This window comes from Bos indicus, chromosome 17 (assembly GCF_029378745.1).
Source record: "Bos indicus isolate NIAB-ARS_2022 breed Sahiwal x Tharparkar chromosome 17, NIAB-ARS_B.indTharparkar_mat_pri_1.0, whole genome shotgun sequence".
Lineage (NCBI taxonomy): Eukaryota > Metazoa > Chordata > Mammalia > Artiodactyla > Bovidae > Bos > Bos indicus.
This window is the reverse complement of record NC_091776.1, coordinates 52,599,692-52,616,987: the sequence shown is the minus strand read 5'-3', so window position 1 is coordinate 52,616,987 and position 17,296 is coordinate 52,599,692. Positions and strand designations below refer to the sequence as shown.

The 17,296-nt window shown below is 50.0% G+C and overlaps 2 protein-coding genes across 6 annotated transcripts in view; one reads left to right on the top strand and one right to left on the bottom strand.

The window, feature by feature from the left end:
* ABCB9 (ATP binding cassette subfamily B member 9) overlaps window positions 1-13,303 on the bottom strand; it is a 42,359-nt gene extending 29,056 nt beyond the window's left edge. The window contains exon 1 of one of the 3 annotated variants that reach the window (XM_070769456.1): window positions 12,811-13,303. The gene's annotated coding sequence lies outside the window, so the exon portion shown is untranslated. Of the gene's footprint in view, window positions 1-680; window positions 836-12,810 lie in introns of those variants that run through there. The other 2 variants (XM_019978054.2, XM_019978055.2) reach the window with 2 other exon arrangements.
* A 3-nt stretch (window positions 13,304-13,306) lies between these two features.
* Window positions 13,307-16,770, top strand: OGFOD2 (2-oxoglutarate and iron dependent oxygenase domain containing 2). Of its 3 annotated transcripts, XM_019977908.2 has the most exons (7): window positions 13,307-13,568; window positions 13,995-14,051; window positions 14,726-14,839; window positions 14,930-15,029; window positions 15,714-15,841; window positions 16,095-16,352; window positions 16,426-16,770. In XM_019977908.2, the coding sequence occupies exons 1-7, from the start codon at window positions 13,437-13,439 to the stop codon at window positions 16,687-16,689; spliced, it is 1,053 nt and encodes a 350-aa protein (XP_019833467.1). In that variant the 5' UTR covers window positions 13,307-13,436; the 3' UTR covers window positions 16,690-16,770. The 3 variants fall into 3 exon arrangements, with proteins under 3 accessions (XP_019833467.1, XP_070625558.1, XP_070625559.1); XM_070769457.1 differs by lacking the exon at window positions 13,995-14,051; XM_070769458.1 differs by lacking the exon at window positions 13,307-13,568 and having other exon boundaries at window positions 13,584-14,051; window positions 14,219-14,839.
* The last annotated feature ends 526 nt before the right edge of the window (window positions 16,771-17,296 follow it).

Genomic DNA, 17,296 nt, shown 5'->3' with positions numbered 1-17,296 from the left:
GGGAATGGAGGCCAGCCAATCTCCAGGGGGCGGGGAAGTGGGCGGGGAATCCTGTCAGACCAGCTGAAAGCTAATTTAATTAACCTCAGGTCTGGGGAGGGGCACCCTGCTTTAACAGAGGCTTAGAAACAAGGCAGAGACCCTTGGGAACCCACAGGCTTAACTGCCAAGATGGAGGCAGAGAAGGCTCAACCCACTGGCCAGCCAGGGTGAGTGGGGGGAAGAGGTTCGCCAAGGTCGGCAGACCCAGGCCTGCCCCCAGGTTTCTGATATAGCCAGGCTCTCAGGATCCATGAGGTCCCCGCTGGAGGGTGCGGGGAGCCCTCGGAAGAGCTGCCAGTCAGATCTTGGGGGAACAGTCATCCCAGGATCCACCCCCAAAAGGCACCCCCACCTTTTTCCAAGAGGTGGCGGCACCTGAAAGGTTAAAAAAAAAAAATGCAATCTCCTTGCGGCGTAGAAAGGATGCTGCAGGGATGGGGGGCTGGGACATGCGACTGCGGGCGCTGGGGTCCCAAGGCAGGGGCCAGGAAGGCTCCCAGGAGGCTCCCACTTTCTACCGAGATGCCTTTACTCCACCCCCGGGGCAGGGAGAGCCAAGTGGCCCCCCAGCCTGTGCAGGCATAGCACCTCGACCTGAGAAAGATGTGGGTCGGGGGTCCCGGGCGCTACACTCTTACCTGTTATCTTACCTGGCACCAGGTGGGCCGTGGGGAGGGGGAGCAGCGGGCTGGGGTCCTCAGGGGCGCCGGTTCCGCGCGGCTCATTGGAGACTGCGCCCGGCGCTGCGCTCGCTCCGCCCCTCCCTCCTCCCGCCGCTCCTCCCTCCTCCCGCCGCTCCTCCGGGCCTCCCGCCCCGGGCTGCGCAGCAGCAAGGTCGGAGCGAACCCGGCAGGGCGGGCACCCTGGCCCGCTGATGGGCGGGGAGGGGCCTCCCGCCGGGCGGGGCCTCTGGGGGGCGTGGTCAGGACTACCCGCCCGCCCACCTGCGGCAAGCCCCGCCCCCACCAGCGGCGAGTCCCGCCCCCATCCGCAAGGCCAAGGACCTTCTGGGGGGCTCCAGCCAGCCCTTAGAGGCTTGGGGCCCATTCTGAGCGGGAGGAAATGGCCACACCTGCTGCGGGGGGCCTGCTCTTTAATCTGCCTTTTGTTCCAGAGGGACAACCTTGCCAGCCCTGGAGGATGGAGGTTACGATCCTCATTCATTCAACCGATATTTGGTGAAAGGCACTATGTGCTGTGCCCTCTTGTCAGTGTTAAGAGATGCTGCGGAGAACAAAACAAGATCCTTGCCCTTCTGGGGCTGATACTCTAGTGAGCGAGCCAGGCGCTACCCATAATGAATAGGTAAATTATACTTGTTGGAAGGGAATACATTTCATGGAGAAAAATAGAGCCAGGGTGGTGGGAAGTGGGAGAGAGGAGGGAACCTACATGTCCTCCGTGATCGCTGGGGTCTAGGTGCTCGATGCTGGGTGTGAAAAAAGAGAAAACTCCCTTTCTTTGTGGGGTGCGGAAATCAACAAGTAAATACGGTAAGATAATCTCAGGTAGTGCCAGGTTATTACTTATTTCCTGTAAAGTAAATAAAACCCGAAGGGCTTCCTGAGGAAGGTGAAAGGGGAGAAAGAGGGAGCCATGGAAAGATCGGGAGGGGATGTATTCTAGGTGAGAGGAACTGCCAGTGGAAAGGCTCTGAGGTGGGAACTCACCTGGCATTTGAGGAACAGAAGAGGGATCCATTCATGGGCAGGAGAGTAGGTCAAGCCCAGAGGGGTTGGGGGGTGGGGACAAGATATGCCCCTGTCTCTATTCAGCCTTCAGTCAGAGATTGAAAACACTCCCTGAATTTAAAACAGCCTCTGCTCCTCACACGGGACAGCTTCTTTCAAGGGGATCTGGCCAAGTGCAGAATTGTAAATGCACTTCTTTTTTTTGACCCAGTAGGAAGTTCTTCTATAGATAGACTTGTGGAGGGAGCGGAAGATACTAGTTTGCAGATAGTTACTGGAGGAGCAAAAGTCTGGTGGGAACTCGCCAAATAATTACAGAGCATGCTCAACAGAATACCCTGTAGCAGGGGGAAAAAAAACAACTATGTGTCAGTCTACACACAAAAGTTACAGAAAGGTATGAAATGACCTCCTGAATGTGCTGAGTAAAAACAAGGGATAGAATCAAGCTGAAGTATGATACTGTTTGTGCCAAAACAAAAGCAAATATATAATTGTTCCGGAAGAGAAGCTCCTGGATGGATTATCCAAAAGCTAGAGTGACTCAGAGCTGGGACCAGATTCAGGCTGTCTCATTTTTGCTGTGTGAGAATAGCCAACACCATACTGAAGGAGCAAAACAAAGTCATTGTGCTGACACTACCTGACTTCAGGACTTACTCTAAAGCTGCCATAATCAGGACAGTGCGTTGTTGACAAAAGACAAATGGATCAATGGGACAGTGCAGGGAGCCCAGAAATAGACCCATATAAATATAGTCAACTGATCTCCCACAAAGGAGGAAAGGCAACACAGTGGAACAAAGACAGTCTTTTCAGCAAACGGTGCTGAAACAACTGGACACCCATGTGCAAAAAAAAAAAAAAAAAAAATCTTGTCACAAATCTTATATCTTTCACAAAAGTTAACTCAAAATGGCTCACAGATCTAAATGTAAAACACAAAACTATCAAACTCCTAGAAGATAATGTAGGAGAAAATCTCTATTTCCTTGGGGATGGAGATGATTTTTTTAGATATAACATCAAAGGCATGATCCATGAAAGAAAGAACTGATAAGCTAGACTTCATTAAAATTAAAAAAATTCTGGAACTTCCCTGCTGGTCCAGTGGCTAAGACTTCACGCTCCCAATGCAGGGGGCCTGGGGTTCAATCCTTGGTCTGGACTAGATCCCACGTGTGGGAACTAAGAGCCTGCATAGTCAAATTAAAAAAAAAAAATTAAAACTTCCACTCTGCAAAAGATATTGTTCAAGGAATGAGAAGAAAAGCCACATACTGGGAGAAAATACTTGTTTTTTATATATCTATATCTGATAAAGATTGTTATCTAAAACATACAAAGATCTCTTCAAATTCAACAATAAGAAAACAAATAATCTGAAAAACAGGGAAGAGACCTGAACAGACATTTCACCAAATGAAAAATACGGATGGAAAATAAACATATGGCAAGACAGTCAATGTAATTTTCATTAGAAAATTGCAAATTGAAACAACAAGGTACCACTACATACCTAATAGAATGGCCCAAATCCAAAGCACTGACAGCACCGAATGCTGATGAAGACGCAGACGACAGGAACTCTCTTTCATTGCTGGGGGGACGCAAAATGGCACAGGTACTTTGGAAGAGAGTCTGGTGGCTTCTTGCAAAATCAAACATACTCCTACCATATGATCCCGCAATCACACTCCCCAAACGAGTTGAAAACCTATGTCCACACAGAAACCTGCACACAGATGTTTAGGGCATCTTTATTCATAATTGCCAAAACTTGGAAGCCACCAAGATGTCCTTCAGGAGGTGAATGGCTAAAATGATAATCCAGACAATGGAATTGTACTCTATGCTAAAAAATATAAATTATCAAGCCATGAAAAGAGGGAAGAAACATAAATGCATATTACTAAGGGAGACAGGGTTTCCCAGGTGGTGCTAGTGGTAAAGAGCTGCCTGCCAATGCAGGAGACATAAGTGATGCCGGTTTGATCCCTGGGTCTGGAAGATCCTCTGGAGGAAGGCATGGCAACCCACTCCAGTATTCTTGTCTGGAGAATCCCATGGACAGGGGAGCCTGGTGAGATTCAATCCAAGGGGTTGCAAGGAATCAGATATGACTGAAGCGATTTAGCACTCATGCACACAAGGGAGACAAGCCAATCTGAAAAGACTAAATACTGGATGATTTCAACTATAGCATATCCTGGAAAAGATAAACTATGGAGGAACTTCCCTAGCAGTCTAGTTACAGTTCCGCACTTCCACTGTAGGGGGCACGGGTTTGATCCCTGGTGGGGAACTGCGATCCTGCATGCCTTGTGGTGAAGCCAAAAAACCCCAAAACAAAACCTATGGAGACAGTAAAAGGATCAGTGTTTGCCAGGGGTCAAGAGAGGATGGGGAAGACTTCCCTGGTGGCATAGTAGATTAGAATCTGCCTGCCAGTGCAAGGGACACGGCTTGGATCCCTGGTCCAGGAAGATTCCACATGCTGCGAGAACAACTAAACAAGTGCACCACCACTACTGAGGCTTTCGAGCTTGCTCTAGGACCTCTGTGCTGCCACCACTGAAGCCCGAGAGCCTGTGCTCTACAACAGGAGAGGCTGCCGCCATGAGAAGCCTGCTGCAACACAGAGTAGCCCCTGCTCGCCACAACTAGAAAAAGCCCAAACAGCAACAAAGACCTCAGTTCAGTTCAGTCGCTCAGTTGTGGCCAACTCTGGGCGACCCCATGAATCGCAGCACACCAGGCCTCCCTGTCCATCACCAACTCCTGGAATTCACTCAGACTCACGTCCATCAAGTCAGTGATGCCATCCATCCATCTCATCCTCTGTCATCCCCTTCTCCTCCTGTCCCCAATCCTTCCCAGCATCAGGGTCTTTTCCAATGAGTCAACTCTTCGCATGAGGTGGCCAAAGTACTGGAGTTTCAGCTTTAGCATCATTCCTTCCAAAGAAATCCCAGGGCTGATCTCCTTCAGAATGGCCTGGTTGGATCTCCTTGCAGTCCAAGGGACTCTCAAGAGTCTTCTCCAACACCACATTTCAAAAGCATCAATTCTTTGGCACTCAGCCTTCTTCACAGTCTAACTCTCACATTCATACATGACCCCTGGAAAAACCATAGCCTTGACTAGATGGACCTTTGTTGGCAAAGTAATGTCTCTGCTTTTCAATATGCTACCTAGGTTGGTCATAACTTTCCTTCCAAGGAGTAAGCGTCTTTTAATTTCATGGCTGCAATCACCATCTGCAGTGATTTTGGAGCCCCAAAAAATAAAGTCTGATGCTGTTTCCACTGTTTCTCCATCTATTTCCCATGAAGTGATGGGACCAGATGCCATGATCTTCGTTTTCTGAATGTTGAGCTTTAAGCCAACTTTTTCACTCTCCTCTTTCACTTTCATCAAGAGGCTTTTTAGTTCCTCTTCACTTTCTGCCATAAGGGTGGTGTTATCTGCATATCTGAGGTGATTGATATTTCTCCCGGAAATCTTGATTCCGGCTTGTGCTTCTTCCAGCCCAGCGTTTCTCATGATGTACTCTGCATAGAAGTTAAATAAGCAAGGTGACAATACACAGCCTTGACATACTCCTTTTCCTATTTGGAACCAGTCTGTTGTTCCATGTCCAGTTCTAACTGTTGCTTCCTGACCTGCATACAGATTTCTCAAGAGGCAGGTCAGGTGGTCTGGTATTCCCATGTCTTTCAGAATTTTCCACAGTTTATTGTGATCCACACAGTCAAAGGCTTTGGCTTAGTCAATAAAGCAGAAATAGATGTTTTTCTGGAACTCTCTTCCTTTTTCGATGATCCAGCGGATGTTGGCAATTTGATCTCTGGTTCCTCTGCCTTTTCTAAAACCAGCTTGAACATCAGGAAGTTCATGGTTCACGTATTTCTGAAGCCTGGCTTGGAGAATTTTGAGCATTACTTTACTAGCATGTGAGATGAGTGCAATTGTGCGGTAGTTTGAGCATTCTTTGGCATTGCCTTTCTTTGGGATTGGAATGAAAACTGACCTTTTCTTCTGTGGCCACTGCTGAGTTTTCCAAATTTGCTGGCATATTGAGTGCAGCACTTTCACAGCATCATCTTTCAGGATTTGAAATAGCTCCACTGGAATTCCATCACCTCCACTAGCTTTGTTCGTAGTGATGCTTTCTAAGGCCCACTTGATTTCGCATTCCAGGATGTCTGGCTCTAGGTCAGTGATCACACCATCGTGATTATCTGGGTTGTGAAGATCTTTTTTGTACAGTTCTTCTGTGTATTCTTGCCACCTCTTCTTAATATCTTCTGCTTCTGTTAGGTCCATACCATTTCTGTCCTTTATCGAGCCCATCTTTGCATGAAATGTTCCCTTGGTATCTCTAATTTTCTTGAAGAGATCTCTAGTCTTTCCCATTCTGTTGTTTTCCTCTATTTCTTTGCAATGATCGCTGAGGAAGGCTTTCTTATCTCTTCTTGCTATTCTTAGGACCTCTGCATTCAGATGCTTATATCAAACCCCACGTCCAAGGAGCAGTGGCTGGGCAGGCGCAGGAGGGCCTAGAGGAGCTATTGAAGGCCAGGAAGGGCGGTGGTGAGGAAATACCCCTCGTCCAAGGTAAGGAGCAGTGGCTGCGCTTTGCTGGAGCAGCTGTGAAGAACTACCCCACGCCCAAGGTAAGAGAAACCCAAGTAAGATGGTAGGTGTTGCAAGAGGGCATCAGAAGGCAGACACACTGAAACCATACTCACAGGAAACTAGTCAATCTAATCACACTAGGACCACAGCCTTGTCTAACTCAGTGAAACTAAGCCATGCCTGTGGGCAACCCAAGATGGGTGGGTCATGGTGGAGAGATCTGACAGAATGTGGTCCACTGGAGAAGAGAATGGCAAACCACTTCAGTATTCTTGCCTTGAGAACCCCATGAACAGTATGAAAAGGCAAAATGATAGGATACTGAAAGAGGAACTCCCCAGGTCAGTAGGTGCCCAATATGCTACTGGAGATCAGTGGAGAAATAACTCCAGAAAGAATGAGGGGATGGAGCCAAAGCAAAAAGAATACTCAGCTGTGGATGTGACTGGTGATAGAAGCAAGGTCCGATGCTGTAAAGAGCAATATTGCATAGGAACCTGGAATGTCAGGTCCATGAATCAAGGCAAATTGGAAGTGATCAAACAAGAGATGGCAAGAGTGAATGTCAACATTCTAGGAATCAGCGAACTCAAATGGACTGGAATGGGTGAATTTAACTCAGATGACCATTATATCTACTACTGCGGACAGGAATCCCTCAGAAGAAATGGAGTAGCCATCTTGGTCAACAAAAGAGTCTGTAATGCAGTACTTGGATGCAATCTTAAAAATGACAGAATGATCTCTGTTCGTTTCCAAGGCAAACCATTCAATATCACAGTAATCCAAGTCTATGCCCCAACCAGCAATGCTGAAGAAGCTGAAGTTGAACGGTTCTATGAAGACCTACAAGACCTTTTAGAACTAACACCCAAAAAAGATGTCCTTTTCATTATAGGGGACTGGAATGCAAAAGTAGGAAGTCAAGAAACACCTGGAGGAACAGGCAAATTTGGCCTTGGAATACGGAATGAAGCAGGCAAAGACTAATCGAGTTTTGCCAAGAAAATGCACTGGTCATAGCAAACACCCTCTTCCAACAACACAAGAGAAGACTCTACACATGGACATCACCAGATGGTCAACACCAAAATCAGATTGATTATGTTCTTTGCAGCCAAAGATGGAGAAGCTCTATACAGTCAACAAAAACAAGACCGGGAGCTGACTGTGGCTCAGATCATGAACTCCTTATTACCAAATTCAGACTTAAATTGAAGAAAGTAGGGAAAACCACTAGACCATTCAGGTATGACCTAAATCAAATCCCTTATGATTATACAGTAGAAGTGAGAAATAGATTTAAGGGCCTAGATCTGATAGATAGAGTGCCTGATGAACTATGGAATGAGGTTTGTGACATTGTACAGGAGACAGGGATCAAGACCATCCCCATGGAAAAGAAATGCAAAAAAGCAAAATGGCTGTCTGGGGAGGCCTTACAAATAGCTGTGAAAAGAAGGGAAGCGAAAAGCAAAGGAGAAAAGGAAAGAAATAAACAAAGACCTAGTGCAGCCAAAAAAAATAAATTAAAAATTTTAAATAATAGTAATTTAAAAAAAGAAAGGAAGAGGGGATGAATGAATGGGCAGAGCATAGAGGATTTTTAGGGCATTGAAACTATTCCATATGACACCATAATAGTAGATATGTGACCATATACATTGTCAAAAACCATAGAATATGCAACTCCAAGAGTGAACTCTAATGTAAATGAAGTACTTTGGGTGGTAATGACATGCCAATGTGACAATCGATTGTAACAAATCTACCACCCGGTGTGGGATGTTGATGGTCAGGGGAGGCTCTGTGTGGGAGGCAGCAGGGAACACATGATAAATCTCTATACTTTCCACTCTATTTTGCTGTGAACCTAAAACTGCTCTGAAGAAATAAAGTGTATTAAAAAATGGTTAAGAAGCCAATTTTACATTATGTATATTTTAACCACAGTAAAAACTGTTCATTATAGCTTCATCCGTGACATCCTCAAACTGGAAAGCATGCAAATGCCCATCAGCTGTAGGAGATATAATGAATGGTGGAGGAGGGCACCTGGTGGAATATTATGCAGCCACAAAAAAACATAAGCCGCTGCTACATACAACACTGATGAATCTCAAGATCATAATGTTGGGGGTGGGGGAGAGATAAATTAGGAGTTTGGGATTAGCAGATATAAACTACTATATAAAAAACAGATCAACAAGATCCTATTGTATAGCACAGGGAACTGAATTCAACATCCTATAATAAACTATAGTGGGAAAGAATTATGAAAAAGAATATGCATATATTTATAACTGAATCACTTTTCTGTACATCAGAAGCAAGCTAACACAAAACTGTAAATAAACTACACTTAAAATAATGCCAAGCAAAAGAAGCAGTATACAAAACAGCACATACTACATTATTTTATCTGTATTGAATTCAAGAACAGGCAAAACTGATCTTTGCTCTTAGAAGTCAGAGTAGTGACTACCATTGGGATGGCCAGTCATTGATGGGGGACATGTGGTGATGGGGGGGCTGGGATGTTCTGTTTTTGGATCTGGGTGCTGGTTATGTGGGTGTGTCTAGTTTATGAAAATTCACCAAACTGGACACTTATGATTTGTGTCCTTTTGTACATGTGTGCTGTCAGTTCAAGTGAATATGTATAGACATATATACATGCATACAACATACATATATACACATACATACATGCACACACACATCACTCTGGAATCCAAAGGATGGGTGTTCTCCTTTTTTCGACTGTGCTGCAAGGCTTGTGGCATTTTAGTTCCCCGACCAGGGATTGAACCCTGTGAGAGTGCAGAGTCCCAACCACTAGACCACCAGAGAATTCCCCAGTTGGATGTTCCAATTCTGCTTCTGCATCCACTAGGTTTATGTCCCTGCTGCTGCCGCTGCTAAGTCGCTTCAGTCGTGTCCGACTCTGTGCGACCCCATAGACCGCAGCCCACCAGGCTCCCCCATCCCTGGGATTCTCCAGGCAAGAACACTGGAGTGGGTTGCCATTTCCTTCTCCAATGCAGGAAAGTGGAAAGTGAAAGTGAAGTCGCTCAGTCATGTCCGACTCTTCGTGACCCCATGGACTGCAGCCTACCAGGCTCCTCCATCCATGGGATTTTCCAGGCAAGAGTACTGGAGTGGGGTGCCATTGCCTTCTCCGAGCCTCTGTTTCCTCATCTGTAAAATGAGGATAGGGGCTTCCCTGGTGGGTCAGTGGTAAAGAATCCACCTGCCAATGCAGGAGACATGGGCTCAATCTCTGGGTCAGGAAGATCCCCTGCAGAAGGAAATAGTAACTCACTCCAGTGTTCTTGCCTGGAAATCCCAAGGACAGAGGAGTCTGGGGGGTTACAGTTCACAGGGTCGCAAAAGAGTTGGACATGACTGAGCGACTAAACAACAACAAAATTAAGTATAATAATATCTCACAAGGTCAACAGAAGTCCAAGTGAGTGCTGGCTGTGAGCATAGTGATTCGGTGCTTACTGTTATTATTCTGGCTGTGGTTCCCTCTGGTGACGGAGCCCAGGTTGGGGCAGAGGTGGGGCACGGGGAGGGCCAGTCTCAACTGAGAAGCAGAACACACTCATCTTGCAAAAACAGCCAAAAAAGGAGCACCCTAACAAGTGAGCTAGCCGGGGTTGGGGGGCTGTACATGCAGGCCTGTGTGGTGGCTGCCTGGGCAGCTGGTCTGCCCTGGGCCTGGGGAGGCGGGAGGGGGACAGTAAGGTGCTAAGAAGGGGAATGAATGAAGACCTGGGGAAATAGATCCTCTCCTGGAGAGCAGGGCCCTTCACTATCGCTGGGCAATCAAGATGGCTATAAAACTTTAATCACCTGCTCAGGCCCCATAGCTCTGGGCTGGGGAGTGGGGTCCTTGAGGGGCAAGCAGGTCCCTGACAGTCATTCTGCTCCCTGGGGAAGCCTGGTAGCTTCGGGAGTCCCAGGTCTGGGCCCCAGAATGTCTGAGGTGCAAAGACCTGGTTTTCATGCCCAAGAAGGAACCCAGCAGGGTCAGACTTGGGTTCCTTCCAGACTGCCCCACATATGAGCTGTGTGACCTCGCATGGGTCACTTAACCTCTCTGAACCTCATTTTCCACATCTGTCAGATGGCGATAGCTCCTACCTCAAGTTCCTACCTTGTTGTGAGGACTAAACAGCTTCCCTTTGTACACAGAATAAAATCCAAAATGGTACCAGTGGCCCAAAGATTTGGTCCCAAATACAACCCTGGCCCTCTTCTCTATGACTCACCCTCTTGTAGGCTTTTTGCTGTCCTTCTAGCCCACTCCAAGCTCAGCCCACTGCAGGGCCTTTGGGTTTACCGGGTTTATTAATACAAGTGTGCGATTGTGACTGTAATGTGGAATGTTGCATGCATATAAAGGAGGGAGTGTTGGTGATATGTGTGAGGGTGTGTACACATGTGTGATTTTGTGTGAATGTGTGTTAGCATGTAAGGCTGTGTTTGAGTGTGTGCAAGAGTGTGTGTCACTGTGGATGTGAGTGTGACTGTGTGAACCTGTGTGTACACAAGAGGAAAGGAAAGCAGAGTCATCAAGAAAATGCCAACAAAGGATTTCCCTGGCAGTCCCGGTGTTGGGTCTCCACGCTTCCACTGCAGGAAGTGTGGGTTCGATCCCTGGTCAGGAACTGAGATGCCACAAGCTACACGGTGTGGTCAAAATATTCATACTGTGGTGAACAGGGAACTCAAAGGGAAGACTGTTGGGTTCAATCCCCATATGTATATGTCCCTTACTCGGGAATGACATGGGGCAGGTCACTGCACCTCTCTGGACCTCAGTTTCCCCATGTGTGCGTGTGTGTTTAGTTGCTCAGTCCTGTTTGACTCTCTGTGACCCCACCAGGCTCCTCTGTTCATGGGATTCTCCAGGCAAGAATACTGGGGTGGCCAGCCATTCCCTTCTCCAGGGCATATTCCTGACCCAGGGATCGAACCTGGGTCTCCTGAATTGCAGGTGGATTCTTCACTATGTGAGCCACCAGGGAAGCCCCTTGCCCCTCTGTAACATGGTGATATAACAGTACCCAGCTCGAAGGTTTGCTGTAGGGATGAAAGGAGTTAAGGTGACTGGTAGTAGACGTGTTAGCTCAGGTCCAGTCGAGGTGGGGCTCAGCCAACAGTTGTCATCCATAGTCACTGTTTATCTGGTGGGTATTAAAGCCCCAGAGTCTTCCTCCCCACCTCCACCCCAGCTTCATGCTGAACCATGCAGGGAACTCTAGTGCAGGAAGAAGTTCTACAGGTCAAGACTTCCTCACCAGGTGTGCACCTTCGTTCTGCCAGCTTGGCAACATGACTGCCAGCCCAGCTTCTTCTCAGGGCTTTGCAGATTGGGACTTTGGGGGTGCATGGTGGATTATAATGGGGTTCCCAAGACAGAGTTATCATGCAAAATTCCGTGCTGGATGAAGCACAAGCTAGAATCAAGACTGCCAGGAGAAATATCAATAACCTCAGATATGCAGATGACACCACCCTTACGGCAGAAAGTGAAGAACTAAAAAGCCTCTTGATGAAAGATGAGAGTGAAAATCTTGGCTTAAAACTCAACTTTCAGAAAACTAAGATCATGGCATCTAGTCCCATCACTTCATGGCAAATAGATGGGGAAACAATGGCAACAGTGAGAGAGTTTATTTTTGGGGGGCTCCAAAATCACTGCAGATGGTGAGGATAGCCATGAAATTAGAAGACGCTTCCTCCTTGGAAGAAAAGCTATGACCAACCTAGACAGCACATTAAAAAGCAGAGACATTACTTTGCCAACAAAGGTCCATCTAGTTAAAGCTATGGTTTTTCCAGCAGTCACATATGGATGTGAGAATTGGACTATAAAGAAAGCTTGAGCACCTTAGAATTGATGCTTTTGAACTGTGGTGTTGGAGTAGACTCTTGACAGTCCCTTGGACAGCAAGGAGATCAAACCAGTCAATCCTAAAGGAAATCAGTCCTGAAGGACTGATGCTGAAGCTGAAACTCCAATATTTGGGCCACCTGATGCGAGGAACTGACTCACTGGAAAAGACCTTGATGCTGGGAAAGATTGAAGGCGGGAGGAGAAGGGGAGGACAGAGGATGAGATGGTTGGATGGCATCACTGACTGGATGGACATGAGTTTGAACAAGCTCCAGGAGTTGGTGATGGACAGGGAAACCTGGCGTGCTGCAGTCCATGGGGTCGCAAAGAGTCAGACAGGACTGAGCGACTGAACTGGAGTAAACTGAAGAGAGTTGCGTGTACTGTGATTGGGTCTCCGCGATGCTGCGGGGCACGCTCTATCAAACAGAAACATACTCATCTCACACTTGGCTGTGCAGAACTTGAACCTGGTTGTGCGGGGTGTGGCCACGACGGACCACACCCTATTTCCCCCCCTCACACCTGAATCCGTGACGAGAGCCACCGGAAGTCTCGCTGGACGGAGCCCTCTCGTGGAGACACTCTCTGGGGCAATCCGATGCGAATCCTAAGAGATAGGGGCGTAGGCATCGGGAGCGCCGGACAGGGACCGGGATGAATGCTAAACGCAAGCTCAGACGCACAAAACTGGAGCGCAATTGGAACAAAATCGGACCCCAAGGCTCCAACTGTCCTCGTGACTTCAGCTGGTCCGCTAAAAGCTCCTAGCAGAAAAAGGAGGCAGCGCGTTTAAGCCGAAGGTCTTGGAATTCCGAGTTCCTACTTCTCCAAGTCCTGTGAGGGTGTGACTCAAGTTCACCTATCTGTAAAGAGGGATGATTAATCCCCGCCTCGCAGATGGAGAAAATGTGAAGCAGCGGCCCATCAGGCTGCCGTGCTCTTAGCCGACGCTGCCAGTCTCATTCCTGCCTGGGAGTATCTTTCTGCACCGCAGACCGTTTTCTGGGGCGGAGTCTTCGTTCTTTTCTGAATTTGGGAATTTAGAACGAACCCTTGGCCGCTGGTTCCAAACCGCGCCCCTGCCCGGCTGGGGGCGTACCCGGAAGTGCCCCTACGGTAGCCGGTGGGGCAATGCAACACTTCTTACCATGGGGACCGCAGCGGCTCCCCGGCGCTTCTGCCGCTGCGCTTGCTTTTGCTCAGAGAACTTGTACGTGGCGCGCTACGGGCTGCACGTGCGCTTCCGGAGCGAACAGCAGCTGCGCCAGGACTACGAGCCCGTGAGTGGCCTCTATTGGCTCTGCGGGAAAACGAGCGGGGAGCGGTGGTGGAGGCGGGATCTCAGTCCCCGGGGTCGTTTACTTTGCCTTTGGCGCACTCAGATCTGACGAGAAGATTGACTTAACCTCTAGCTGCCTCCCGTATTTTCCACCTCAGATGGCGATCATGGTATCGCTTTAGTGCGACTGTCGTTAGGAATCAATGAATGAACTACATGTAAAGTGCTCAGGGCAGGGCCTGGCTGAGTACTCTCTGTTATTAACAAGAGCCGCTGCTGTGTGCTTAACGTGCTTATCACATTTCATTTTTTCGATGATCCTGTGATCGGATCATCTTCATTTCAAGGTGGAGAAGCTGAGGCTCAGAGACCTTAAGAGACTTGCCCCAGGTCACACTATCACACTTACTGGTTTTTCTGCTCTCAGATCCTGCGCAGCCGAGGCTGTGTCAGCCCTAAAGACTTCCAGCAGCTGTTGGGAGAGGTAACACTCCCCACCCTTCACCGCCCGCTCTGCACCCAGCCCGGCCCTTTCTATTTAGATTTGTGTCAGCAGCTTGAGGGGTCTCCCGGCCTCTGGTGTGCCATTGTCAGATCCCAGAAGGGCTCCTTTGACCTCCCCTTACTTCCTCCTGTCCCCACTTACCACAGCACCTGGGTGCCGGCACCTGGAAAAGAGAAAGCAGGGAAAACGCCAAGTTGTCTGCTTTGTGCCCTTTTGAGATGAGAAACTTGCACTCAAGGGGAGGAGTCACCTACTCAAGGTTTCACACCAGGTGCCACCTGGCTCCTGATTCTTCATTCTCCCCCCGACACCACTTCTGCCACTGCTGCTTGTCTCCCATGGCGGGGTGGTGTTAAGTGTCGAGAAGCTTCATAAGACAGCCATCTGCAGCCTCTGGAACACAAGACTTAACCAGGACTCTGTTTCCCCTCCTTGGTTGGGCCCAGCTGGTGAAGGTGCAGCGATGGGTCTCAATCCAGCCAAGCTGGTGCAGCCCTCAGTGGGATGGGCCCCCTTCTGGAAGGAATCCCCGTCAGCTAACAGTTTAACACCTGCCATTTACCCTGGCAGAGTCAGGAACATAGGAAGACTGGGCTTCCCCTTGGGAGGGATGGGAGGCCCCATTCTGGTAACCAGGCCCTGTGTCACCCCAGCTGGAGCAGGAGGTAGAGCGGCGGCGGCGGCTGGGGCCGGAGTCGGCTGCCAGGAAAGCCCTCATTGCCAGCTCCTACCGCCCAGCACGGCCAGAGGTCTACAACTTGCTGCAGGTACCTGGCAGGGGGCAGGTTACTGGAAGGAGGTGGAGGCATCCGGGCCTGGGGGCTGTCTGCCCCATGGCTGGTGTGTTCTGCCCCTAGGAGGCCGCTTTGGCCCCTGAATTTCTGGCTGCAGCTGAATACAGTGCATCTTCAGGCGCAGACCTTAAGGGCCTTCTCCAGCGGCTGGAGACAGTGTCAGGTGAGGTCTTGGCCTGCCACTTGGCAGGACTGGGGGTGGCAGACTGGGGTCCCTTCACCCACCATATCTGCCTCTAAAAGTCAACCCAGCAGGAGTGAGAAGAGGGGTAGGATGGAACTATCAGGAGGAGGGCATCGTATTCACTCACTTGCACACGCATCCACCACAGTGATCAGTAATTCAGTGCTGTGCACCAGGCACGAGCCAGCCGGCATCCTCAAACTGGGGTGACTAAAGATGTTAATGAGGGGATGGTTGAGACAAGTGTGGGCTCAGGGGTCAGCAAGGGATGGTGAGAGACCTGCCCCAGGGTTAGCAGTGGCGGTGGGAATGGGGAACAGTTCCCATCCTGAGACCTGAAGGAGGGGGCAAGAGTGAAGTCTCCCGAACCTGCCAGGACCTGGAGCTGGGGGGGAGGGGTGACCAGCCAGGAGGCACATCTGAATTTGGGGGTCAGACCTCAGGGCAGGGTGAGGATCTAGGGATGAGTGGTGGGGGGGGGGGTCCAAGAATAGGGCACCCTTGCCACACACATTATGTCATTTGACCATCACAAGAGCCCATTTAATCATCACAAGGTGAGTACTCACGTCATCCCCATTCTACAGATGAGGAGACTGAGGCTGGGGGAAGTGAAAAGGTTAGCTCCTGGCTAACCAAACTTCCCTCCCTCTCCCTCTGCAGAGGAGAAGCGAATTTACCGGCTGCCAGTGTTCACAGCGCCCTTCTGCCAGGCCCTGCTGGAGGAGCTGGAGCACTTCGAGCAGTCAGACATGCCCAAGGGAAGACCCAACACCATGAACAACTATGGGGTGGGTGAGGTTCCACCCGGCCGGCACAAGGAGGCAGGGACATCCGTCTGGGGAGACGTGTTCCCAGCACAGACCTCCTCTGAGCCTTGGTCTCACCATCTGTAAGATGAAATCAGGCAGTATTATTATGAAGCTAAGCAGGTTGATGATGTCTGCATAGCACTCAGCACTGTCCTTAGTGAGGGACTCCCCCAGGGACTCAGGGACAGGCCCTACCAGGTTCCCTGCTAATTCTGGGCTCCCCCACCCACAGGTGTTGCTACATGAGCTAGGCCTGGATGAACCACTGGTAACACCACTGCGGGAGCGCTTCCTCCAGCCGCTGATGGCCCTGCTATATCCAGACTGTGGTGGGGGCTGGCTGGACAGCCACCGGGCCTTTGTGGTCAAATACGCGCCTGGCCAGGACCGCGAGCTGGGCTGCCACTACGATAACGCCGAGCTCACCCTCAATGTATCCCTGGGCAAGGCCTTCACAGGGGGTGCCCTCTATTTCGGGGATCTCTTCCAGGTTAGTGTGTTTAACCCGTGGGGCTGGGCCGGAGCCACCGTGAGTACCCAGGCCTGAGCCCCACTGTCCACAGGTGCCTTCAACCCTGGCCAAGCCCTTGGAGGTGGAGCACGTGGTGGGCCAGGGCCTCCTGCACCGGGGGGGCCAGCTGCATGGGGCCCGGCCCCTGGGCACTGGTGAGCGCTGGAACTTGGTCGTCTGGCTCCGGGCCTCGGCCGTGCGCAACCGCCTCTGCCCCATGTGCTGCCGCAAGCCTGACCTGGTGGACGACGAGGGCTTCGGTGATGGCTTCACCCGCGAGGAGCCCGCCACGGTGGATGTGTGTGCCCTAACTTGAGCTTGGCCAGGGCCAGGGTGGCGGGCAAGGACGGAAATAAACGCCCTGCAGCCCTCAGCACTTTTTGCTTCGAGAGGACAACACAGGCTTCTGGGTCATTCTTGCAGCAGACAGGCTGGCTTAGGTTGGGCTTGTAGACCACAGCCTGAGACTGGAATTCCTGTGCAAGTGGTTTAAGGAGGGAGCGCTCCAGGGAGGAGCAGGACAGGGCAGGAAGGAGCTGGACCAGGATGGTTTGACACAGCATCCAGCTTCAGCCCCATCCCATGGGGCTCTCTGGAGCATGAACTGTAGCACAGTTTGCCCTCAACAGCAGTTATTGGCTATGGGGTGTTTCAGGGTATGGAGCGGGTGAGTAACTTCCCCAACATCCACCTCCAGGGCAGCGTGGCTCCCAGTGGCCAAGGGAATCTTCCAGAGCAGAGTCCAGGTGTGGGGTGTCAGCAGCAGACACCATGACTAAGGTCGAGAGCACCTGTCTTCTAAGGGGATTTGGGTGGGTCACCAACAAAGATGGAGGGTGGGTCACCTCCATCTTCTGGATGGTATGGAGGGGTTGCTGCAGAAGGATTAAAAGCAGGGACTTGGAGCCAGACTGCCTGGATTC